This window comes from Sarcophilus harrisii, chromosome 1, assembly GCF_902635505.1.
Source record: "Sarcophilus harrisii chromosome 1, mSarHar1.11, whole genome shotgun sequence".
In the NCBI taxonomy this organism is placed as follows: domain Eukaryota; kingdom Metazoa; phylum Chordata; class Mammalia; order Dasyuromorphia; family Dasyuridae; genus Sarcophilus; species Sarcophilus harrisii.
In genome coordinates, this window is record NC_045426.1 from 707,695,048 (window position 1) to 707,720,778 (window position 25,731).

The following is a 25,731-nucleotide window of genomic DNA, read 5'->3' on the forward strand; positions in this document are numbered from 1 at the left end:
GCATGGTGGATTTCAGGTCCACTCTAGACACCTCTCCTGAGTTTGTCTTGCAACACTTGCTTTTTGGACACTCAAAATATGTTCAAACCACAATCCACCTTTCCTGTTACTGTCTGAACTGCCATCCTCCCAGTTACTCAGACTCTCAACCTCAGTGTTGGCCTGACTCTCCAGCACTCACTCTCTGTATCAAATGTGTTCTATTTTCACGCCATCTCTTCAAACCTATCCTCTGACATTGCTATTACAGGTTCTAGCTCTCATCTCCTCAGGCCTGAATTTTTCCCTAAAACAGCCCAGTTGCTTTTTATGTCTCCAATCTCTCCTAAATTAAAACCTTCTCCTCTCAGCTGCCAATGGGATTTCCCAATAGCTGTCTAAACAACCCTCCCCCCAAAGTTATGGAAATGAAAGCAAGTCCTTGGGTAAAGGTGTGATACTGAGTCACAGAAACTCAAGAGGCCAGATGAAATTGGCAAATGGTCAAAGCAATATTTCTAAAACAATTTTCATAATCAGTGATCAGAACCTTTGAACCCTTTATTATGATCCCGTTTATGATACGTGAGGTTGAAAAGGTGCTAAACCAATCCAAGCACAAAGGAGATAGTGCCTGCCTCTCTGTGAAGACAATCTCTCAGCATCTTTTGCATCATTTACTATTTAGTAATGTGTCAACCTCCAATGAAAATATGAACAGTTTAAGGATAGAAAGCATGCTGTTTGTCTCTGCATTTCCAGTGTAACACACTGCTTGGCAAACAGTAGGTGCTTAATACATGCCTGTTAACTGATGGCAATGAGAATATTTTATTACATACGTCAGGAAGAATTACCAAAAGAACAGAAAAAAAAATCATAGATGACACTTCTCCAAAAGGGACAAAAGAATTGTTAGTAATTATATACTAAACTATATGTGACTCCTTTCTCAGTTTTTCTAAAAGAATGATCTCTTGCATCAAGCATTAAGTACTACCAGCACTGTGACAGTCACTAGGCTTAAAACAAAAAACAGAACACAAAACAAAAACCATACCTCCATCTCCTAGTTTTCTCTGCTTTCAGCTAAAATCCTTTTCATAGGAAGTCTTTTCTGATCCCTCATTCATGCTAGCACTTTCATTATCTCCCATTTTTCAAATTTATATTTTTATTTTTACACAGTTTATCTCATTAGAGCCCCTGAAGATTCTTAGTATCCCTAATACCTGATATGTGGTAAGTGCTTAATGGATAGTGCTTGCCTCCCTTATTAAGAAATTACATTTTATTGTGGATTTTCTTCTTCCATGGAAAGGATAAGTGGTGGTGGTGGCAGAAAAAAATCTCAGTTCTAGACTTTCTCCTGCTGTTTCCTGATTGTGTCATTTCCCTTCCCAAGCCTCAGATACCTTATCTGCAATCATCCCAAAAGTTATTTCTGGAGTGTACAGTACGTACACATAAGTACACAAATATCAAGTGGCTGGAGAAAGGGGACATTAGCACTCGATGGGGTGGAAAGCAGGGAGAGATCAGCAAAAGCTTCTCCAGGACAGTAGAGCTGGAGTCGAGTTAAGGGAGAGCTGCTTTCCAGATGGGGGCAGATTGATGAAAATAGCAGGTGAGGAGAGATGGACTTTAGCAAAGGGTTCTTTCTAGGCACTTATGTCTTTGTCATCACCCTTCTGATCCAAAGGCACTAAGAGAATGAGAGTGGTTACTGTGTGATGAGCACAAAAGGTTTAGGAAAGCAGAGGTGAAGATGCTAAGGTCATTGGGTAATTTCCCATACAACTACAAAGCTCAGGACCTTCTGATAGAGACTGGAGGAGATGATTACTCCTGAGATGGGGGTGGGGGGGGAGGCTGCCTGGGAGACAGCACTGTGCCGACTGAACCAAACTCAGAGTATTCTGGGGCTTCCTCGATCCACAAAGGCCGGCACAACTTTGCCAAAACCGAACCAAAGGCCCAATGGGTCAGGCTGTGCCATCCCTGGAACCCCAGAGGTGAATGGGGAGGCCGGCCCTCTGCCCCTGTAACAGGGGTTGTCTTTCTGCCGCAAGGTCTGCGGATTGCCTTTCCGAGACTCTGTCAGCCTTCTGCCCGCCATCTGTGCCCGCCGCGTGCCAGGATGGGGCTTCATTAATAGCACCGTTGCTCAGCAACGCTGGTGGGGAGGGCACTGGCAGGACTCCGGCCAGCCCGGTCCAAGCCCCCGGTTGGGAACCTTATGGCAGACAAGGTACCACCCCTAGGGCTCGGCTTCCTCACGGTGATGCTGCAGAGGCAGGAGGCTGCCAGGCTGCAGCCCTTTCTCAAGCTGCCCCAGGGGCCGCCGCCAGGGTGGGCCAGACAAGGAGGGCGGCCCGTCTGAGCGGGTCAAGCTGCGACTCCGCTCTGAGATCAGGGGTGACTGAGACCAGAGGCCTTAGCCCGGGCGTGCTCCCCACATGGGCGCTGCAGCCAGCCCGCTCCCGGAGCCCGGAGCCAGCCAGGGGGCGCAGCGCGCGAAAACTCCTCACTTCCACCAATAAGAGCCCGCTGGAGTCAGGCCGGCACAAGACCGGCTGCCCTGTTCCGGAGCTCTCCGGGTTCGCCCAGTAGGTGGCGCAGGGCACGCGCCAGCTCGGTCAAAATCCGCACGTGTCCCGCGGCAGAGGCGGGGCGGGCGGGGCCTCCCCACGTGCCCGCCGGCTTGGCTCGCTCAGCCAATCAGAGCTCGAGGCAGCTCAGCGGGCGGGGCTCTCTCACGTGCAGCCTCACACCTGCGCTGGCCGGCGCGCTTTCTCTCCGAGTCGCACTCGGAGCCGGGGGCGGGAGAAAGGAAGAGCTGCTGCTCCCTTCCTCCTCTCTTCGGTGCAGGGCGGGCTGGGAGGGGCGCTCACGCACGTGACGCCCCCCACCCACGCGGCGCCGGTGGCGGCGCCGGCGCGCGCACTCTCTCCCGATCCCAGGCTCGAGGCCGGAGGCGGGAGGGGCGCCCACGTGACGACCCCGCCCCCCACGTGCCAGTCTCACCGCAGCCGCCGCCGGCCTCACACCTGCCGGGCCCTGGGGGGGACTCCCTCCTCGCGGCCCGCTGCCGCTGTCGTTGTCGCCGCCGTCGCCGCCGCTGTCGCCCCCGCCCCCGCCGGGAGTCCTGCACCGGGCGGGAGCGGGGGCCACCCTCGTGACGGGCTCCCCAGGCTGGCGCTGGGCTCGCGGGGGTGGGCGGCGGCGGCGGCGGCTCCGCCCGGGGCTCGCGGGGGCGTCTATGGGGAAAGCGGCTGCGGCGGCGGGCGGGGACGGCCCGGGAGGCGGAGGGGGCGCCCGGGGGCTCGCGTCCCTGCTCAGTGCCGTTCCCTGCCTGTCGTGTCACACCGAGGCGCCCGCCATGAGCGCGCTGCCCCCGCTAGCCTCGACGCTGCCGCCTCCGCCCGAGACCCCCGAGGAGGCGGCGGGGGCGGCGGCGCTGGCGGACAAGCAGTCGGGCGCCGAGGACAGCTCCGGCAGCAGCCCGGACATCTTAAAGGGCTGGCTTTTCAAGTGGACCAACTACCTGAAGGGCTACCAACGCCGCTGGTTCGTGCTCAGCAACGGCCTCCTCTCTTACTACAGGTAGGGGCGGGGCGGGGGCGCGGCCTGCGCGCCTGCGCCATCGAAGCGGCTCCGACAGAAGGGCACGGCGCCCCCGGGTGGAGGTGTCCTGGTCCGGGATGCCTGCGTGGCGGGAGCCCCCTGCTGGCTGGGCGGGTGGGGGACGGTGGGCTGTGCGCCTGCGCCATCGAAACGGATCCGGCTGGAAGGGCACGGCGCCCCCCGGAGGAGGTGCCCCGGGCCGGGGCGCCTGCGTGGCGGGAGCCCTCTGCTGGTGGGGTAACTGGGAGGATCTGATGTGAACTGAGTGCTCTCGAGGCTGCCCGAGGGGGGGCGTGTCCATATCACTCCCAGAACACCTGCTTTGGAGCCCTCGGGGAGCTGGGGTGTGGGTGCACTAGGCCCGGGGATATAGGCGAGGGATCAGAAAGACAGACGTGGGGGCCCTCCCCCCATAAAGACAGTGTCGCCCTGGTCATCCTGGTCTTAGGACCGTGCTTGTGAAGGAGGCTGGGAAAGGGAAAGGACGGGGATCAGAAGGGAGCGCGGAGTTTGAAGGCCCTCACGTGGAAGGAGCAGGGCGCCCGGCCCCCAGCATGGAACTCCTGCTGGGAGGGCGGGCGCTGTCTCTGGGGGGGTCCTTTGTCCCGGTGGGGGGGAGGCCCCGAGCTGACTCCCCGGTCCCTTTGTGGGAGGGAAAGCCACAAGATGGTGAAGGGCCGGGGCAGCTGCCAGGCTGTGCCCAGAGAGACCCTGCTACCCTCTGCTACCATCCATGTTATGGGGGAAGATATAGCGTCTGCCCCTTTTAGGGGGCTGGACCTGTTAGTGGCAGCAAGGTGGCTCGGTGCATTGTGCTCTTGGTCCGGAGACAGGAAGACTTGAATTCAAACCCTCCTTTAGAATTCTGAGCTATGTGAATGTGGGCAAGGAAGGGATTTAGTCACTGCCGCTTCAGTAAATTGGGGGTAATAATAGTATCCTCTTCCCAGGATTAAATGTAAGTCTAAAATGAGAAAAGAAAGCATTTTGCAAACTTTAAGGGGCTACATAAATGCTTATCATTGTTCTTGTCACTAACCACTGTCCGATCTTTCTCAGAGGCTTATGTCACAAATTTTGGGGCCAGATAAATTAAATTCATTTTGGGAAGATTTTCAGAATTTTGTGACATCAGAAGAGGTAAAGACACCTTGGGATAAAGTACCGGGAGTTACTTGTGGAGGCTTTTGTGATTGGGAGATTGGAGGAAAAGTCATTTATTAAGTAGGAAAGAGAAAATTTGTGCCACTTCTCTGCTTATTCACTCCAAAACAACATAGAAGATGTGGTTACACTATAGCTAATGTTATTAACATGTGGTTACACTATAGCTAATGTTATTAACATGTGGTTACACTATAGCTAATGTTATTGCATGATTCCTTAAGGAAGAGTGGAGGCAAGTCCCAGCATAGGGACCGATGTCCATCCAGTGTGTAAAAGGGTCTGTTGGGTTTCTAATCCGTTCGCCTCCAGCGTGGGAATAATTATAAAGTACTTTGTGCTGTCTAGATGATGTGCATGCTGGATTTTTAGGCATGATCCTTGTGCCCATTCACTTGCATGTGAGCTGTGCTTTTCCAAGGGACCCGCTTTGTTGACACAGATACTACTGGCTAAGGAGTCTATGATCTTAGGGTGAGAATTAGTGATCAGTGTTGGAGAATCCATGTAACTACAGGGTTTACATAAATTCAGACAATAAATCGTGAGCATTTTCCTTTCCTACAAATTTTATCTATTTGTAATCTGTATGTGAAGGCGAATAGATCTTCTGGTAAAGGAAAAAAGTTACAAGATTGTTGGTTCAGAGACTAATTTGAGGGAGCATTTTCTATTAAACAAGCTTAGCGTTTTGTAAAACTTAACAGTGTTTTATAGAGTCCTAGTTGAAGGGCACCTTAGAAAGCCCAGACCCTGATTTCTCGTCTAGTGCAAGAAGTTGGGGTTTGCACCCTGGATCTGCAACACTTGTCTTGTTGGAGAACTCCACTTGTTCTATATGCTGAGCAGAACATTTGTGACATTTGCCTTTGGGGTCCCCAGCCCTGCTTTCTGGAGCAACATAAACCACATTTTTGTCCTTTTTTGCCCATGTTGGAAGGCTGTTATGTCCCCCTTCCCTATCCTTCCTAATCTCTTCTTTGTGTTAAAGATCCTGAATTCTTTTATTCTGTGAAGGAGTTGGCAGAAACTCCATTTAGTCACTCTCTGTATCCCCCCCAGGGTGTGGTGCTAAGTGCTCTAAGGAGGGACACAGGACAGATTTGACTTTTACCTTATTCCCCCTTTACAAGCACAGCAGACCCTCCAACTCCTTCCATCTTCCTTCTTCTGGATATTTCCTTGGAAATGCTCTCCCTCCTTATCTCTATCTCTATCTCTATCTCTTCACTTCCTTCAAGTCCCTGATAAAATTCCTCCTTCCGTGTGAAACCTTTTGATGATTTCCTTAATGCAAATATCCTTCCTCTCTTAAATATCTCCAATCTGTACTGCTTTTGTCGACATTGTCTACAATCCTCCCCACCCTCCATTAATTTGTGAATTCTCTGAGGCAGGGGCTGTTTTGTGCCCAATGCTGGACACCTAGTTGGCACTTAATAAATCCTTACTGACTTGATTTATTGAGTAAAAGAGTGAGTGAATGTGGGTGGATTAAATGTTCCTGTGAACACTTGGGATGAAATGAAGAATTGCTTGGCTACAAGTCAGGGAATCAATTTTTATAATTGGAATATATCTGTCAGTATTGTCTAGGCATCAGCAAGCTCTGGACAGCTTTTGACAGAAATTAGGTAGTGATTCCTATATTCTGGCAGCTGAAAAAATGAAGAAATTCACATTATCTCTGGTTTAAAAATGCATTTAGAAGAGACTACCTTTTCCCTTCCCCATTTTCCAAATTTCAGGGGTACCAAATACACCAAGCCTTGTTCATGGCTCATACTTCCATCTTGAAACAAAGTGACTCCTAGGTTTTCATATGGTTATGTATTCTGTACTTTTTAATAAAATTCAAGTGAACAATTAAATTATTTATAAGTTGAGATATCATGATCCTTTGTCATCAAGGACTTTATGTCATGATTTTAGCAAATCTTGGCTTGTGAGCAGTTAAAGATTGCATTGAATAATCCTGCAATTTATCAGGGTTAATCGTCAGTAACTTTTAGATAGCTTGGGTGCAGTTAGTAAGTTATCATTTATATAGACCTTATTATGTGCCAGGTACAATACTAAACATTTCATAATTATTATCTCTTTTGGTCTTACAACAAACCTAGGTGCTGTTATTATAGACATTATACAGTTGAAGAAACCGAGGCAAAGAGTGATTTACATGAATTGCCCAGATGGCAGGTGGCTGAGGCTGGATTTAATTTCAGGTCTTCCAGACTCCAGGCCTGTTACTAGTGTGCCACCTAATTGCCCAAGATCTAGATAAACAAATAATATAGTGGACAAAAAGTGATTCATACGGTTACTTTAAAAAATATTTATTTCTAAAATTTGTTCACTGATTGCCCGGGTTTCCCTATCTCAACCCAGGCTGGAAGTGCCTTGTGCACTGATGGGTCCACTCTTAATATTGCTTGGTGTGAAAGCTTTAAATAGTTCTTCTTCCAATTGGTCCTCGGAAAGGCCATTGGCCTTTTGATCCTAGGGGCTCGCCATATTGGTTCTGGAGTTAGGATGGACATTTATTGGTTTGAGATCCCTGCAGCTGAGACTTTCCAAAATGAAGCAATGCATCAGCCTCAGCTTCTCCAGCAGCAAGGACCACAGGTGTGTGTGCTACCACATCTAGCTCTAAAATTTATTTAAAACATTTTGTTTTTAGAAATTTTTAAATTCCAGCTTAATAGCAACAAAAGAACATTTCCATACACACAACAGAACACAAAAGACGATTCTCTTGGAAACCCAATCTCCCTTTCACACTGCTCGCTTTAAAAACCCTCCCACTATTTATAATGAATTGTGAATATTTTTTCAAGATTGTCTTTCTTGTCTATGCTTCTTAACTTTCTTCTGTTTTCTTCATTATTGTATTTTGTAAAAGTTAAAATCACTTCCTTTTTGGCATTACTTGCAAACTTTTCTCCCACCTGCTGCTTCTCTTCTCCCTGCCAGTCAGAGGAAGGTTTTCCTCCTCATTGGAAGTCTTCAGACAAGTGCTGGTCAGGTAGATTAAGAGAGTGACCTTTCCCACTTATAGGCTTCTGAAGTCCCTTCCAAGGCCCAGATTCTGTAGTGCTGTGACGCCTTAGCACAACATAGATGTCGCCCCTTATTATTTCCAGGTTGAGCAGCTGGGACTTGAAGAACCAAAAAAAAGGGACAAGACGATGGCTGCTTAGTTATCTCCATTATAAGCAGCAGTATTTGGATAAGTAGCTCCTGTGCTGTCTTCTCAGGAGTTAAAAATATTCTCTCTAAATCCTGGCAGATGCAGAAAGCATTTCTGGGCCATGTGTAAATTGTTGAGCTCTTTCCAGCAGTATTCTAGGAATGGTGAGAGAGGGGAATGTTGGGAGGTTGGGCTTAGGGGAACAGGAGGTTGGGAGAAGCCAGTGGGGGGACGGAACAGGGTTTGATTGCTGACGGCTTCAAGTTCAGAATCACTGATGGGGGAAATATGATTGGGTCAGAGAACACCAACCTCTGAGGAATAAGTTCAAGTAGATTATTAGTGACTGGAAGGAATTCCATCGAGATAGGGAAGTGATAGTTCCTAGAACCCTTCCCAGTTATCCCACCTTGTGATGTTGAGTCCACTGAGGCTTTGGGGGTCTCCCTCACAACAGGCAGGAGAAGACAGGTGAAGGGACAGTCCTGGGCAGTTCAGATAGGAGGGAAGAGCTAGATATTCCAAATGGTTATGCTCTGGGGATGTCCTTCGGAGCACTGATGAAGGTGCTGGGGTGAAGAGAGGAGCCTAAGGCCTGGAGGGAGCACAAACTGTTATGACTCAAGAATGAGGAGGCCATGGAGCATGAACTGGATCTGGGCTGATGCTTAGACTAAGGCAGAGGGACCCCCAGGAAGTCTCAGGGGCAGATGTAAAGGCCATAGGCAGGCTAGAGCTGGATCTGGTAGAAATAGAATACCCTTGAAAGTCCCAGGGAACCTTGGATGGCTCTCATTGTTTGGTTTAGAAAACATTGAAGGGCAATTATTTGATTTGTCATCATTTTCATCTCCAGATAGATCCTTCCTCCCTCCAAGTTGCAGGCCATTTGTGACCCAAGCAAGCCCTCTGATAGTTGAGAACATTCAGCAGTTAACAGCAGATGCTTTTGACCAGCAAGGGAAGGACATTCAGATTAGGGAAAGGCTCTTTGGGTCCATGGCTTTGCTGAAACTGCACTGGATGGGTTGTGTTTTCAATTTTGTTTGTCTTCAGTTGGAAGTTTGAGGGAGGAGCTCCAGGGGACAAAGGCTACTCCATGTCATCAATCAACATGAACTCAATATGTAGCATTCTACACCTGTAGCCCCCTATTTCTGCAAAGGAGGGAGCTATTTTTTCTTTTCTTTGGGACCAAATTTAGTCATAATTTTACAGTGCTTAGTTTGGATTTTCACTTTTTTCCCATTTAATTTGCTCTTTGTATACGTTATTTTCTTGCCTCTGATTAGGATAGTTTTAATTTAATTTTTTAAAATTACATTTAGTTTAATTTAATTGTTAGTTTTCCTTCATGTTGAGCCTAAATCTGAGGAAGACCTTTGCTTTGACTGGACTAGTATCCTAGAATCCTGCAGAAAGGAAATGACACTGTCCCATTGTAAACAAGAGGATTCAATTTAGACATGGTTTCTCCATTAATGCACAAAGCCAGTTTTGACAAGTAAGCTTTTACTTTATGACCTTGTAATTACCCTTGATGAGGATGAAAGAGTAGAGTGTAAAAGCTGGCTTGAAGCTACAATTAAAAAAAAAATACTGTCAAACTAAGATCGTGACATCTCGTCTCATGAGTTCCCAGTGAATAGAGGGAGAAGAAATGGAAGCAAGGTCAGATTTTATATTTTGGGCTCAAAGATCACTGCAGATGGCAACTGCTGCTGTGAAAAAAAGATGCTTGCTTCTTGAAGGGAAAGCTATGCCAAGTCTGCTCAGCCTGCTAAGAAATGTCACCTTGCCATCAAAGGTCAGTATAATCCAAACATGATTTTTCCAGTAGCAGTCTGTTTGTGAGAGCTGGACTAGAAGGAAAGGTGAGTACCATTAACACTTTTGTATTGTGGTGCTGCAAAAGACTTTTGAGAGTCCCTTGTGCAGCCAGAAGGTCAAATCAGTCAATACCTAAAGCAATCAATACAGGTGATTCCCAAGTAGCAGAGGATGAGATGGGGAGAATCATGAAACAAGAGCTTGGGCTGACTTTGGGAGATAATAGAAAATAGCCTGGTAGGCTATGGGCCCTGGGGATCACAGAGTTGAACGTTGCTAAAGAATACAACAAGCTGTCCATTCAGAAACATTGTGGGAAACATTGTTTCACTAGGCTACAATTTTCATCAAAACCATTTATTTCCGTCTCTTTATGTTTATATTCCTGACACATAGTGCTTAATAAATGCCTTTCTAATTAGCTGAGGTTGCTAGGTTTAGGGCCTGAGTGACCTGAAACTAGGTTTGAGGGAGCAGGGATTTTTGTCATCAAAGTAAAAGCATTGGTCCTGTAGGAGCCTTTTTTTTGAGAGTAGAAGTTGATGTTGTTTTCCAAGAAGACTAAAGCATCCCAGGGTCCTGCCTGACTTGTGTGTGAATTGGCTTGAAGTGAGGTAGAAGAACTGAGTAAAGTCACCAACCCCATCCCTCCCCACTTTCCCCAGTGTGACAGATGGAGCAGAGGTCCAAATGATGGCCACGTGCCACCTAGAGCACTCCGATTTAAATGTAATTGGGAGAAATTGAGCAAAATAAAACACAGTATAACCTAGAACATGTTAATTTGTGACTTTGAGTCAACTTTAGTCATCAGGGACATAAGATTGCCATCCTGGGTGTAAGTAGACACAGGCCTGGGCCTGGGATTCAGGAGCTCCACTGTGTTGGAGCTTGGAGGCCTTGGGACTTTCAAGGTCCCTTCCCTCTCTAAAGCTCTTTGAGCTGTTCAAAGCTGATTTGCCGTTAGAGATCAGTGCCAGCTGCCTCACTCTCCACCTTTGTTCAGGTTATAGTAAAAATACTTAAAACAACGTTGGATTGCAATCCTCATGTCCACGCTACTTCCTATTAAGATAATAACAAGAATCCACATTTCCCTACTATTCTACAGTTTGCAGAGCTGTTCTCTGGTCTTGTACTTCCATCATTTCCTATGGACACATTCTATTTTATATTAGTTATTTGTAGGCGTGTCTTTTCTCTCTTGCTAGGCTGCTTATTTTTTGAGGGGCAGGAGCTGTTTCTCACTCTTTATTCTGAAAGTTCTTTGTTTTCAGGTGACTTGGTAGTACTTAATAAATGAAAGCTGGATTCTTTAATTTATATAAGTGTAATGGGGCTCTGGTCCATCAACTTGCTCAAACATGATCTCTTAAGGAAGCTGTTTCTAAGAAAATTATGATGGTATATAAAGGAAGTGGCTCAGAGAGAATGGAGCCTGCATGCACTTCCTGTAACTTGTTCCGATTGGCCTACCATTATGTTGGGGAGGATTTTTTTTTTTTTTTTTTTTTTTTTTTTTTTTTTTTTTTTGCTAAGGCAATTTGGGGTTAAGTGACTTGCCCAGGGTCACACAGGTAGGAAGTATTAAGTATCTGAGGCCAGATTTGAACTCTGGTACTCTATCTATTGCACCACCCAACTACTCCCCGAGAGGAATCTTTTTTATCATCTCTGTAGCTATAACTTTGTCATCTTCAAGAAGGTTTATTGCACCCTGGTGCTGTGAGAGTACATGAATAAAGGAGAAGGATTGTAGGGCTTTTTCTTAGTCTAAAGTCATAGGATTTGCCAGAAATGGGGCCTTCTTGGCCTTTTTGTTTGTTTGTTTCTGTTTTAGGTATGGGGAGTAGAGAGTCTGACCTTGGGGATTTTAAAGACTGAGAGAGCAAGCCATGGGTATCTGGGAGTCAGAATCCAGATTGGGCTTTGCAGCATTTTTGATGCTCACAATGGCAGGACTTATGTGACAACACACATAAGCAACGATACCTTTGGATGTGAACTTGGTGGGATCAGTGGTGTGTAGAAACTGAGCTAGGTTAAAAGTATAATCGCCCTTCAGATACTGGGGGGTGTTGGAATGAAATTTTGTCTATATCAAACCAAACCAATGTTATGTAGTTAAATGAATTTGTCCCCATATAAATTGGGATAATTCAGCCAGTGGCGCTCCAGTCAGTGGCTGTAGAAAAAGATATTTAATAAAACCCTCAAGGTACCTGACACAGTCTGTCTAATCCTGAGGGGCTCAGGTCAGAGTACGAGACTTAAGGAAGCAAAGTAGCATTTGACATTGATCTCTTGTGGGAGCCTTCTGGGAGATGGGGTTACCTATCTAGGTCTGTCAGAAAGGACATCATCTGTAGAGTGCAAATTGCTTAAACCAGAATCAATTGACAATTATTCCAAAGGGCAGCAATACTATATCCTGGATGTATTGTATTCCTATGTACTGAGGAAGAAGAGAATGTCCTCTTTAGCCTTGACCTGAAATTGGCAAAATAGTATGTGCTAATTGACATGCCAGATGTTGCCAAATTAGGAGGTGGCTGAAATGTATTCTGTTGGTTTATTGGTCACATTTGTTTAGTGACCTACATACATCACCACCCATGAAGTCTGTGAGTTAAGCTAATTATTGTCTGACATTTTCTATTTTCTCTTACTTGTTTTTGTTTTGAAAGTTCTGTGATTTTCGGTCCCTTGGTAGTAATAACTGGCACAAAGTGTTTTGAATGTGTTGGCTCTCTTGAGCCTTATCACATCCTTTTGAGGACAGGAAGATGCATATGGTCATCTCCACTTTCTAGAGGAGTGAGCTAGGGCCAGAGAGGTAAAATGACCCTGTAGAAATCACACTTCAATAGGGGAAGAACAGAAACTTGAATCTAAGCCTTTGAAACTCCATGTTCTTTCTAGTTATTTCCCAATAATTTATAAAACCCTACACATTTAATATCCTCTTGAGCCATATTGAATCATTGTGGTAGGGGTCAGAAATGATGTTTTTCTAGGCCACTATTTATGATTATTTTTTATTATTACATTGGAGCTTCCAACTTAACCACAGTTCCCCCAGGATCTAATAGCTTGTTTTGTTTTAAATAAGCTTTCTGTTTTGAATTTCATGTTCATTCACACTCCAGAAGAAGCTGCTTCTGCCTGTTCTGCCCCCTCCTGCCCTCCAAGCTCTGGGTCTGGCATCATGTGGTCAGTGATAAAAATAGCCCTTACCTCCCTGGGTTGTTATAAAGATCAGATAAGATAATATTTGGAAAGTACTTTGCAACACTCCAGAAATATTGTTCTAGAATGATAATAATGATTATGTATTTGAAGGCCTGCGCATCCACACGGTTCTTCTCTGAGGAGCCACGGGCCTGGAGGTGCCACATAACTTCGGATGGAACCAGAGGGACGTCCGTTCAGTCCCCAGCCCAAGAATGGCAGGCAGATGAGGGATCCGCAGCAGCAGAGGCAGTAAGCACCATAAGACAGGGCTATCATGAGGAGGATGGCCTCGAAGGTCTCTGGCAGCATTGAGATCCTGTGATCCCTAGGAAAGACAAAGCACAAAGAACTTGGCCTGTAGATCTGTGTGAACTCTGCAGGTTTAGTTACAGAATCTCAGTGTAGTAGTCATGGGCTAGTGCTGCTTGTTAGCAATTCTGAGTTCTCCACTTTGGGGGGGAGGATCAGCCCAAGATATAGTCTGACTAATGCCTGGCATACTCTCCTGTTTTAGGCCTTCCTTGCCCCCCTCACTCCTTGGAAACCTCAGACCTTTCTTCCCATTTTACTAAAAAAATAATTGGTATCCATTGAGTTATTTCTTCTCCTCTGTTCTCTCTCTCTGCAATCCTCTCTCTCATCCTCCATTGTCTCTGCCTTTGTACCAGTCTCTGAGAAGGTCATTTGCTTGACTTTGTACACTTACATTAGCCTTTCTCATCTTTAATTTCTCCTTCTCTCCCGGCTCCTTTCTCACTGCATACAACTGTTTCCAGTTCTTGTCCCATCATTCAAAAAATAAACAAATTAGTCCTTTCTACCTTTTCAGGCTACTATCTTTTGTTGTTGTTGTTGAGGCAATTGGGGTTAAGTGACAGCCAGTTAAGTGTCTGAGGTCACAGTTGAACTCAGGTCTTTCTGACTTCAAGGCTGGTGCTCTATCCACTGCACCCCCTAGCTTCCCAAGGCTACTATCTTTTTATCCTCCAAACCTTTTCTTCTCTGTAACTTTTATTTTTCTCTAAGCCTTTCTAGTGACTTAAACTTCAGTCTGAAGAGTTAACCTGGCCTCCCCATTAACTCTCACTCTTTATTTCTAATCATTTGCCAATCTTAGGTCACTATTGACCAATGTCTCTCCATTCATATGCTTACTTCTCTATGTTGGGCTTTCTCTTCTCATCTGTATATTAGTTTGCCTTCTTCTAGTCTCTTCCCTTCCTGTGGACACTCCAGATGGCTTCCATAGTCCTCAAGTGCAGATCTGATCGTAGCATTTTTCTCTTGCTCTCTAAAATATCTCTAAGATAAAATATGATATATTCTGACTTTGAAAACCCTTTTCAATCTGACTTGAACTTAATTTTTCAAGCTGCTTGCAAGTGATTTTTCTTTGTGCCCTCTCTGGTTTCCAGTGAAATTGTTTTCAATATACAGCATCCTATCTCCTGCTTTTTGGCCTTGGCACAGGCTGTCACCCCTGTCTGGAATACAATCTGTCCTCAATTCTGACTCACAGAATCCTTAGCTTCCTTCACTCAGTAAGTCAAAATTGTCTTTACATATAATTAGGTAAAAATTAAAGCTGTAAGCCAAGTTATGTGCAATCATTTATGTTAGTAATGTGAAAACATTTAAAACATTTTATATTAATCATAGTTGTGAAAGAAGAAACAAGACCAAAAGGGGAAAAAACTACAAAAAATATAAGTGAAAATAATGTGCTTCAATATGCATTCAGAATCCATCAGATCTTTCTTTGCATATGGAAGCATCTTCCACTGTGAGTCCTTTGTAACGCTCTTGAATCACTGTATTACTGAGAATAACTAAATTATTTGTAGTTGATCAACAAGATTGTTGTTACTGTGTTCAATGTTCCGTTGGTTCTGCTCATTTTACTTTGCATCAATTCATTTAAATCTTTCCAGGTTTTTATGAAAGGATCATGCTTGTCATTTCTAATAGCACAATAATATTCCATTATATTTGTATACCACGGCTTGTTTAGCCATTCCCCAATTGATGGGCATAATCTCAATTTTCAAATTTTTTGCCTTTACAAAAGAGTTGCTATTAATATTTTTAAATAGGCTGTCGTAGACCCTTTTTATTTTTTAAATTTCTGACCCACTTAAGCGCTTTTTTTTTTTTTTTTGATGTTCTCTTTGCTATACCTCTGGATCAAAGGGATATGCACAGTTTGACTGTCCTTTGGCAAAATTCCAAATTGCTCTCCAGAATGGTTGTCTCAGTTCACAACTCCACCAGCAGTGCATTAGTGCCCCAGTTTTCCTATATCTTCTCCCAACATTTATCACTTTCCATTTCTGTCACATTAGCCTATCTGATAGGTGTGAGATGGTATTTCAGAGTTGTTTTAATTTCTCTAATCATAGTAAAGTAATCATAGTAATCATAGCAAAGACTATGGGTAGCTTTGGTTTTTTTCTTCCTTTAAGAATCTCATCAGTATTGCTTGATCTTTGTGATATATTGCTGTAATCTCCTTGCTTGTATTTTATTTAAAAATTTTGCTTCAATATTCACTAGGGAAATTGGGCTATACTTTTATTTCTCTGTTTTAGCTCTTTAAGTATCAGTACCATATTTGTATCATAAAATAAATTTGGTAGGATTCTTTCTTCATCTGTTTTTCCAAATGTTTATATGGTATTGGAATTAATTGTTCTTTAAACATTTGGTAGAATTCACTTGTGAACTCATTTTTTCAAGTATTTAAAAATCTGTGGCCATAAATGCCATAGTTAGAACTTTCGCAACTGCCAATGCACTTTAATCACATTCTGAAGAAAGCCTTAGTGACCCCCCTAATCTTGCTAACCATACATAAAAACACCACTAAACACATCTTGAATTAAATTAGGAAGTGAACTATTGTTTTTCCCTCAAAGGTGAAAGGTTATAGTATTACCTCAGTGTTATGTATGTTATTCACTTTATAAAGGGAGAAATTACTGAGTTTAAAGGGGACAAAAGTAATGTTCTAGACTCAAAATTTATGAAATAAACAAAATAGCTATAGTAATCATTAATTTTTTTGAGAAGGTAAAATTTCTAACTCCTCAGGTATAAAGAAATGTTTTATGTTTTAAGTAGAAAATAGTTTCATTAGAAAAATTTTGTCTAGAAATTGAAATAAACTATCTCTAAAAAATTATCTGTCAGCAATTTAATAGAACAATTTCAGATGATTTAGGCCTGAAACCTACACCTAATGAGGATGAAAGCTTGTTTCTGGGGAGTTTTTGGTGATATCTGGAGGAAACTGACACTAAGCATAATCCTAATTGAATTGGTTTTTTTTTTTTTTTTTTTTTTTGCAAGTGTTATAAAGTCTCATCCAGTGAAAGTTTTTCTTTGTTTGCATTTCAGGTTCACTCCAAGAGTGAAGTTTCTGATTTTGGGAAATCTGGCATGTATACAAGTGCCAGCAATCAAAATTCATCTACCACATACATTCTGTAGAGAACGAGGTAGCTCAGTGGGTACAGGGCTAGGCCTGTGTAATGTTTTCTTGTTGGGTTTTCTTGGGGTCTCAGGGAGCAGCTTTCTACTTCAGTTCAGTTATCACCACCCGAGTAGCCAGGAGTTAAAGTCCAAATCCTTTATTGTCTCTTTCAAAGTCTTGTCTCCCTTCTGGGCCCGGTTAGCTTTCTTAGAGACCTATCTTTCTCTTTGGTTCTGAGACCTTGAGCTCCTGCTTCTGCCGGCTTCTTGAGGTCCACCTGAATGTGTCTTGGTTTCTGTGGGGGACGCAGGAGACCACCATCACTGTCTCTGTGTGTCTTCCAGTTCTGATTCTGGCTGAGTTTGTCTGAGCTTATATGCTCTCTAATTAAAGGTGTGAATCTTGTGAGATTCTAAGCAAGTACTAAGTACATGTACTGAGAATTGTAAAGCACCAGGCTAAACAACCATTGTCTCTATCAATCCCACTGATTTAGCACCTTGTTTCAAGTTCTGGCCCATAACAGGCCTGGAGTCAGGACCAGATAGCTGTGTAATCTTGGGCAAGTCACTTAACCTCTGTTTGCCTTAATGCTCTGGAAAAGGAAATGGCCAGCCACTGCAGCCTCTGCCAAGGAAAACCCCGAGGGGGTCACAGAGTTGGTGTACAGGGCAAAAAAATAAATAAATAAATAAATACAAAAGAGGCTACAGACAGTCTGTCTTTAAGGAACTTAGGAGACATAAATAAATATAGGCAAAGCAGGCTGTGGGCAGGCTAAATGCTGTTCAGTTGTTTTTCAGTCTTATCTGACCCAATTGGGTTTTCCTAGAAATCCTCCTTCAGCTCATTTTACAGATGGAGAAACGGGGGTAAACAGGGTGAAAAGACTTGTCCACAGTCTCTCAGCTAGGGAGTGTCTGAGGCCTGAATTGAATTCAGGAAGAGGAGGAGTCCTGGTCACTATGGGACCTCTAGAGAATAAGCAGGACATAAAAGGGAAAGTGCTGAAATAAAGAAATCTCTGTGTATCATTGAATTGGATGTCCCATAAATATCTTAAACCTGATTTTGAGACTTCTTTTTCTAGTATATGTTATACTAGACAGATGCTTTTTGGGGCCTCTTTTCAATGATGAAGTTTTTTGATCCCCATAAAAACAGATGTACACAGAATCTGACCTGTTATATATTAATAAATATATGTTAATAAATTAACTCTGAAGAAATTAATGACTGTGGTCTAGTGAGAAAAAGAGTATTAAATTCTGAAACAGGAGCACCATGTCCTAGGCTGACAGTGACAAGTGCACCTCCGCTTTGTTGTTGTTACTGATATGTGAATTTCTGAAAGATAGAAGAGAGGGGGAGATTGTCTTTTTCTGAGTTTCCTATGTGATGCCACTGTAAAGGCACCTTTCCTACAATTTTCCATTTTTGGCAGATGAAAATCTTTTGCTGGAGAAAGGCTCTGAGACTATTTTTTGCTCCTGAATCATGCTTTGATTTAGTTTGTCAGCTAATTGAATCTTTATCACTATGCTTAAAAGGAGACTAATTCTTTTAACACTCTCTCACCCTGACTCGGCTTCCTTAGTGCCTGCCGTATTGCCAGCCTCAGAAATTTCTGCCCTGGGGTCTTATTCTCTTTCTGAGACCCCCGTTTTAGGAAAGAACCCAGTCATGGTTCCAGAATCCTCCTGTTTTCTTCCGTCCTTTTGCATATTCTGTGTACCCCAAACCTTCCATCATTAAAATATCAGTTTCTTAGTAGAAGGGATTCCCTTGTTTGTCCTTGTACCCTGAGTGCTTAGCACAGTGCTTGGCACATTTTGGTCTGGCTGTCTGTTCATCTCTCTATCTTATCTCCCCAGAGCTGGAAGTAGAATCTTTGTCTTAGGGCTACATTCCAATAGTGTCTGCATTTTGAATTGCTTAATTGAAAAATGGTGTAATAATGCAGTTATTTTAAAAAGTATCTTAAGTTGTAAATCTTTATCCTTGTATTCAATTTACTGTTTAATTTATTGATCTGTTGCTTTGAATGTTTTTGTCATAGAATATGAGGGCCAGAGACAAATTCATACACTTCATCAGAGCTGAAAGAAACCTTTAAGACCATCTAATCCAGTTACCAGATGATTAAGCTAAGGTCCAGAAAAGGGAAATTAACTATCTAAGATCACATAAAAAGTAAATGATATTCCCCTGTGCATGCACTCCCCCTATCCTTCAGTCTCAATCCACATACTCTTCTGGACCCAAACCCAGGTCTCTTTTGTCTTTTGACATTTCTTTTAATTCATGCTTGAATGTGTTTTCCTCCCAAGTGGATTGCTCCTCAAAGTAGTGATCAGAAAATAAAATGTGGTTTTTCTTTCATTGAGATTTCTTCCTGTATTCCTTTGCTTCCTTCTGTCTCCTCCTGCTTTGAGAACTCTCCTTTACAACAAAGTATATTTTTTAAATGAGGAAGAAAAAGTTTTGGGGAAAAACTTGACATTATACAAAATATTTCACACTCATGGACCCCACCACTTCAAAGAAGTAGGTGGAAGCATATCTTCTTATGGCTCTTTTTTTAGACCTAAGAGTGTTCTTTATATTTTTGCAACATTTAGATTTTGGGAAATTTTTTTTTTTTTTTTGGTGATTGATGCTGCAGGGAATGTGCATATTGTTTTCTTGGTTCTGCTTACTTCACTTTGCATTCGTTCATATAATTCTTTAGCATCATTTAATTTTTTTATACAGTATAGTAATATTCCCTTACAGTCATGTATACAAATGTTTAGCCATTTCCTAGTTTCCATTTTGATTCCAGTTCTTTGCTCCCACAAAAAGTGCTCCTAGAAAGATTAAGCTGTATATAGAGCTCTTCTCTTTTGTTAAGGGCCTTTTTGGTGTACACATACATATATATGAATCTCTGGGTCAGAGAACATGGGCATTTTACTCACTTTACTTTCATAGTTCCTGCCAGGATGGTTATACCAATTCCTGACTCTCTTCCCAAGGTTTTAATCGGCTTTTCTTTCCACAACCCTTCTGATAGTGACTGTTCTGATCTTTTGTCATCATTGCCAATTTTCTAAGTATGTGGGGAAATGTTAAGATTGTTCTGGTTTGCGTAAATGTTTATTGTTTGTGATTTGAAGAATTCTTTCATTATGGTTGTTGATATCAATTTATAGCCATTCTTCCAAGGTCCTTTGATTGCGCTTATTGGTAAAAGGACTTAATAAATACCAGTTCAAATGAAGTCAAATCAGCAGACATTAATTAAATGCCTTTGTTTTGTCAGGCTCTGTACTAGATACTAGTACGAGATACCTCAAAGAGCTTTAATTCTAACAGAGGCAGATATCACATAAAAAGGAGCTGAAAAGAAGGGAGGGAAGGGGAAACATGAAGGGTGATTGGTCTCCAGGGGTCCTCAAACTTTTTAAATAGGGGGCCAGTTCCCTCTCCCTCAGACTGTTGGAGGGCCGGACTATACTAAAAACAAAACCTTTTTTTGTGGACCTTTAAATAAAGAAACTTCATAGCTTTGGGTGAGGGGGATAAATGCCCTCAGCTGCTGCATCTGGCCCCTGGGCCGTAGTTTGAGGACCCCTGGACCTTTCCCCTAAATTGAAGTTCTAGGAGGAATTCATCAGTGAAAGAATGGATCTTCAGGGATGTGGGCAGAATTTAGCTAAGCCATGATTATAATATAACAGTCCTAAATGTTATTTAGTTGGCCAATGACCTTGGATAAGTTCTTTTTCTACTCTTCCATATTAATTTCTAGTGCAGAAATCAGTTTCAGAGCAAATGCAGGATTTTTTCTATGTTTTTAATTTTTTTTAGATTGCTAGGAGAACGGGGAGCTTTACTTATTGGGGTCAGATTTAAGTGAGCATTGTGTGGGAGAGTGTCTAATGAAAAAGCATTTAATCTGATATTAACATTAGTGCCTATAGTGTTGGGAGAAGGTAGACAATATGGGTATTCCCTGAAATTAAGAAATTAAGCAGAATACATTTTTTCATAGAAATTTGTAGCTGACATTGTGTTTCTAATGTTTAGTATGAAAAGGGCTTAACTGAGTGCTAGGCCAATGTAGTCAAATTATTTGGCCTCCTGTCAAAATTCTCTCTGCCCTGTGCTGGAATTATCAGACATCTGAGGGGTAGAGTGGGAGGAGGGTCGTGTACCACATGTCATGTACACAACTCATTGTCATTCACTTCTGAGCCTCTGTTGAAAACACCTCCTTTGTCAGTAGCACCTCGTTCTCCTTGCCTTTTTTCTCTTAGCTTGTTGGATTGTAGACTGAAATCATTCAAGCGCTCTGTAAAATGAAAAGTAGTATATAATTAAGAACAAGTGAGATCAGTGCATCATGAAGAAGCAGTTATTAAATGCTTAGCTCAGTATACAAATACAGAAGCAGAGATGGTCCTTGCCCTCACACAGATTGAGGATCAGTTTTGTTGACAGTGAGCAGGCTTAGGCCTGTGGGAAGTAGATTGACATAACCCATTGGGAGCAGTGACCCAATGGCTTGGTTCATGGCTCCAGCCCGGAGGGGCAGGCCCAGGATAGCTTAGCTGTGTGTGGTAGCCCTCTGTGGAGGACTGCCTTGAGAGGAGGAAGTGAAATGAAGAGAGGCTGGTATTCTGGAATAGGCAGTCACCAAGGTGCCCAGGGGCAGGAAGTTCAATCAGTCCACAAACATTTAAAAAAGCACTTGGTATATAGCAAACATTGTGTTAAGTGCTGTGGACACAAAGAAAGGCAGAAACACAGAGCTCACAATCTAATGAGGGAGACAACTTGCAAACAACTTTGTTCATAGAGCATATAAGGCCTATTAAGATTCAGAGAGTAAATAGGAGATAATCTCAGAAAGAGGTCACCATCGTTGTGGAGGGGGGGGGCATTGAAGGACAGAAAAGGCCTTCTTGGAGAATGTGGGTTTGAGCTGTAGGAGTCCTGCAGGTAGGGATGAGGGAGAGCAGTCCAGGCTGTGGAGTTTGGTCATAGAGTGTTGGGGGGAGAGAAGGTGGAAGGAACTACAAAGGTAGGAGGAGCCAGATTGGAAGATCTCTGCGTGCTTAACAGATAATTTTGTATTTGATAGTGGAAGCAGAAATAGCGAGCTACTGCAATTTATTGAGTTAGGAGAAGGAGGTGACAAAATCAGAAATGGCCCTGGAAGGGGGAGAGTCATGAGATGGGAACGCCAACCATGAGGGCACTGCAGTAATCTGGGCTTGAGCTGACAAGGCTCTGTAGGAGTCTGGCAACCACCAGGGCAAGGGGAAGTTGAGAAAAGGAGATGTTGGAGCCATGATGATAGAGGGACTGTGAGTTTTAGTGTGAGAGAGGGCTCTGGCTGGCAACTAGGTTGGGAACTGGAGTGACTGGGAGGATGGTGGAGATCGCCAAAGCAATAAGGAAGTTGGAAAGAGAAGGAGTGAGCTTTGTGGGGAAAGATAGTGAGGGCTGTTTGGATGTTTGCAGTCAGTCCCAGGTATAATCTCTGTTGTGGGCAACTAGATCTTTGGAGAGGAAGGAGGAAGGAAGGGAGGGAGTGTTTTTCTTGGCTATTTTTGTTTTAATATTGTTGGGTTATTTTGCTCACTTGACACTGTTACATTTTCTAGCTTTAATTCCGCTCACAACAGGCCTGAATCTTTTCCCTCATAGCAGGCGTTGTGCTTTTCTTTAGTATAAAAAAACAGTCAGAGAAAGGGGAGGGGAGAAGAACAATGAAAAAGAGGTTGTGATTAAAAAAAAAATATATCATTAGATGCTTTGAATCCTAGAGAATAAGCTTAGGGACGCTTAAGTCCTTCACAAAAATATGTCCCAAGAGATCCAGTCTTGTCTGTACTTCATGCAATTAAACATTTAATATACAGTGATGTTTTCATTTTTATGGTGCTATAATGGTGCTTTTAGCTATTTTGCTACTATAATTTGAGCTGCATAAAGTAGTGAGATAATTCAGTTTTGCTGCTTGTATTTACAAGGCTTTTTTTTTTTTTAAAGTTTGGCTTTTTAAAATTTCATTTTGTTAGATTTGTTGTGGTCACATATAAAAATGAAGTCTCTGTCCCATAGTTATCATACATTATTTACACAGTAGCCAGTATCAATCAATTAGTAAGCATTTGTTGAATGCCTACTGTGTGCCAGGCACTGTTATATAGGCTCTCGGTATACAAGGACACAGATTAAATAGTCCCTTCCCTCAAGGAGATTATATTCTTTGGGGAGTTGGGGAGACATATCTGATACATAGTTTCATAAGGTAAGAATAGAGACCACAATCATGATTTTATTGAAAGAAGGAACGGAATTCTCATATGAGGAAACTCCCTTTGTCAATTTAGGTAGCAACTCTTGCTGCAACTTGTAGTTTTTGGATGCTGTCTACACTGAGCCCTGAGAGGTTGCTCAGGATTACACAGCCAAGATGTGCCAGAAATCAGACAGAGTCAGGTCCTGGCTTCACTGCCTGTAAAAGACCTTAGCTTAAATAGACCAAGTCTCCACTGCATCCAGGGCCATCTCCAGTAGTTATGATGTATACTTTACCACTGGTCCTCTTCAAGAAAAAAGGACAAAGAACTATGTGTTAAACACTATGTTATGTGCTAGAGGTACAAAGAACAACTAAGGACAACCCCTGACCTTGAATCTTCGAATGGGGAAACAACACTCATAGAACTAGATAAAAATGCTAAATTCAGGATAAATTGGAGATAATCAGCTGAGGGAAGGTACATAGAATTAAGAGGGGATTATCTGGGAAAAGGCTTCCTATAAAAGATGGGATTTTAGTTATATCCCAGTTGATAATGGGGCAGTTTTTAGATAAAGGCAGTTTTTAGATAAAGAAATTAAAGTTATCTGTAGTCAAATATAAAACTGCTCCAGGTCCCTATTAATTAGAGAAATGCAAATTAAAACAATTCTGCAGTATCACTGTATACCTCTCAGATTGACTAATATGACAGAAAAAGATAATGATAAATGTTGGAGAGGATGTAGGAAAATTAGAACACTAATGCGTGTGAAATGATCCAACCATTTTGGAGAACAGCATATTGATCCAGCAGTGCCACTACTAAGTCTGTATCTCAAAGAGAGCATGAAAAAGGGAAAAGGACCCACATGTACAAAGATTTTTATAGCAGTTCTCTTTGTGGTGGCAAAGAGTGGGTGCTCATCAATTGGGGAATGGCTGAATAAATTGTGGTAGATGACTATAATGAAATGCTATTGTTCTACAAGAAATGATGAGCAGGCAGATTTTAGAAAAACCTGGAAAGACTTACATGAACTGATGTTGAATGAAGTGGGCAGAACCAAGAGAACATTGTACATAATAACAAGCAACATTGTATGATGATCAGCTTTGATAGACTTAGCTCTTAGAAATGCAGTGAGCTAAGACAATTCCAAATGACTTATGATAGAAAATGCTTTCCATCTTCAAAGAAAGAACTAGTGAGTCTGAATGCAGATTGAAACATACTATTTTTTTTTGTTTTTTCTTTCTTGTATTTTTTCCCTTTTGTTTAATGATTTTTTTCCCCAATATGACTAATGTGGAAATATGTTTAATGTGATTGTACATGTATAACTTCTATCAAATGGCTTTCAATTTTGGGAAAGGAGGAGAGGAGGGAAAGAAAAAAAGGAAATTAAAGTCTTATAAAAGTAAATGTTGAAAATTTTTTAAAAATTTAAAAAGAATGTTAAAAAAAAAAGATGGGATTTCTTTCTCAAAGAGGACCAATGATATCAGGAGGATGTTTTGACTTGCAAGTGATTTGGATTTAAGCGAGGTAGGGTTGTACACACCCACCAGTCTTACTTTCTCACTCTGGAGCCATCTGGGCTCACAGGCAAAATATAGATCTGTACAACTGGAGATAACCCTAATGCAGTGGGAGACCTTGGCCTTTTTAAGCTAAGGCCTTTAACAGGTCTCAGTCTGACTATTATATCATATATTAAGGCTAGGTAAGAAATGAGGCAAATTAATCTGGGAGGGGAAGACTCTTAGGGTTTCTGGCCAAAATAGAAACAAGTGCTATTTACAATTACTCTGAGCCATCAAAACCCCAACACTTACCAAGTGAGGTTTGGGTTGGGACCTGTTGTTGTCTAGTAAGTGAGAGCCATATTGATTTGGGTTTAAGGCATGGTCAAGCTCCATTTGAATCTCAGTGGGCTTTATTTTACAGTCTGATTTTCCAGTGTTACATTTCTTTTTAAAATTTTTATTATTATTATAGCTTTTTATTTACAAAACATTTGCATGGGTAATTTTTCAACATCGACCCTTGCAAAACCTTCTGTTCCAACTTTTCCCCTTCTTCCCCCCACCCAGTCTCTTAGATGGCAGGTAGTCCCATACACGTTAAATTATGTCAAAGTGTATTTTAATTCAATATATGTATACATATTTATACAGTAATCTTGCTGAACAAGAAAAATCGGATCTAGAAAGAAAGAGATGGAAAACAAAAATGCAAGTAAACAATAATAGAAAGAGTGGAAATGCTATGTTGTGGTCCACACTCATTTCCTATAGTTCTCTCTGGGTGTAGCTGATTCTCTTCATTACTGAACAATTGGAACTGGTTTCAATCATCTCATTGTTGAAGAGTCATGTCCATCAGAATTGATCATCGTATAGTCTTGTTGTTGCCATGTATAATAATCTCCTAGTCCTGCTCATTTCACTTAGCTTCAGTTTATGTCAGTCTCTCCAGGGCTCTCTGGAATCATCCTGCTGGTCATTTCTTGCCGAACAATAATATTCCATAACATTCATATACCATAACTTATTCAGCTGTTCTCTAGTTGATGGGCATCCATTCAGTTTCCAGTTTCTAGCCACTACAAAAAGGGCTGCTACAAACATCTTTCCCTTCTTAAAGATCTCTGGGATATAAGCTCAGTAGTAACATCCAGTGTTATATTTCAAGAAACCATAAATGAAACTACATTGTGCAAAGTTAGTGTGCAAAAGAATTTGAAGGAAACCAGGAGGCAGAGGAGAGGAGAGGCGTTCCAGGCATGGGAAAGTGAAAATATCTGAAGATGTGTAGGGAACATCCAGGAAGTCGGGTTGCTGGATCATATGTGGTTGGAGGATGGACAGAATAAAGTGTAAGAGTACTGGAAAGGTGGGAAGGGCAGGCGGTTATAAAGGTCTTTAAGTGCC

The 25,731-nt window shown here is 42.5% G+C and overlaps 1 protein-coding gene across 3 annotated transcripts in view; it reads left to right on the forward strand.

Moving 5' to 3' along the window:
• Positions 1 to 3,226: 3,226 nt before the first annotated feature.
• The window catches only part of OSBP2 (oxysterol binding protein 2), a 232,742-nt gene continuing 210,237 nt past the window's right edge, over positions 3,227 to 25,731 (forward strand). For 2 of the 3 annotated variants that reach the window (XM_031948921.1, XM_031948920.1), the window contains exon 1: positions 3,227 to 3,585. In XM_031948921.1, coding sequence (XP_031804781.1) covers positions 3,242 to 3,585 — 344 coding nt within the window. In that variant the 5' untranslated portion in view covers positions 3,227 to 3,241. The remainder of the gene's footprint in view (positions 3,586 to 25,731) is intronic. The other variant, XM_031948919.1, reaches the window with a different exon arrangement.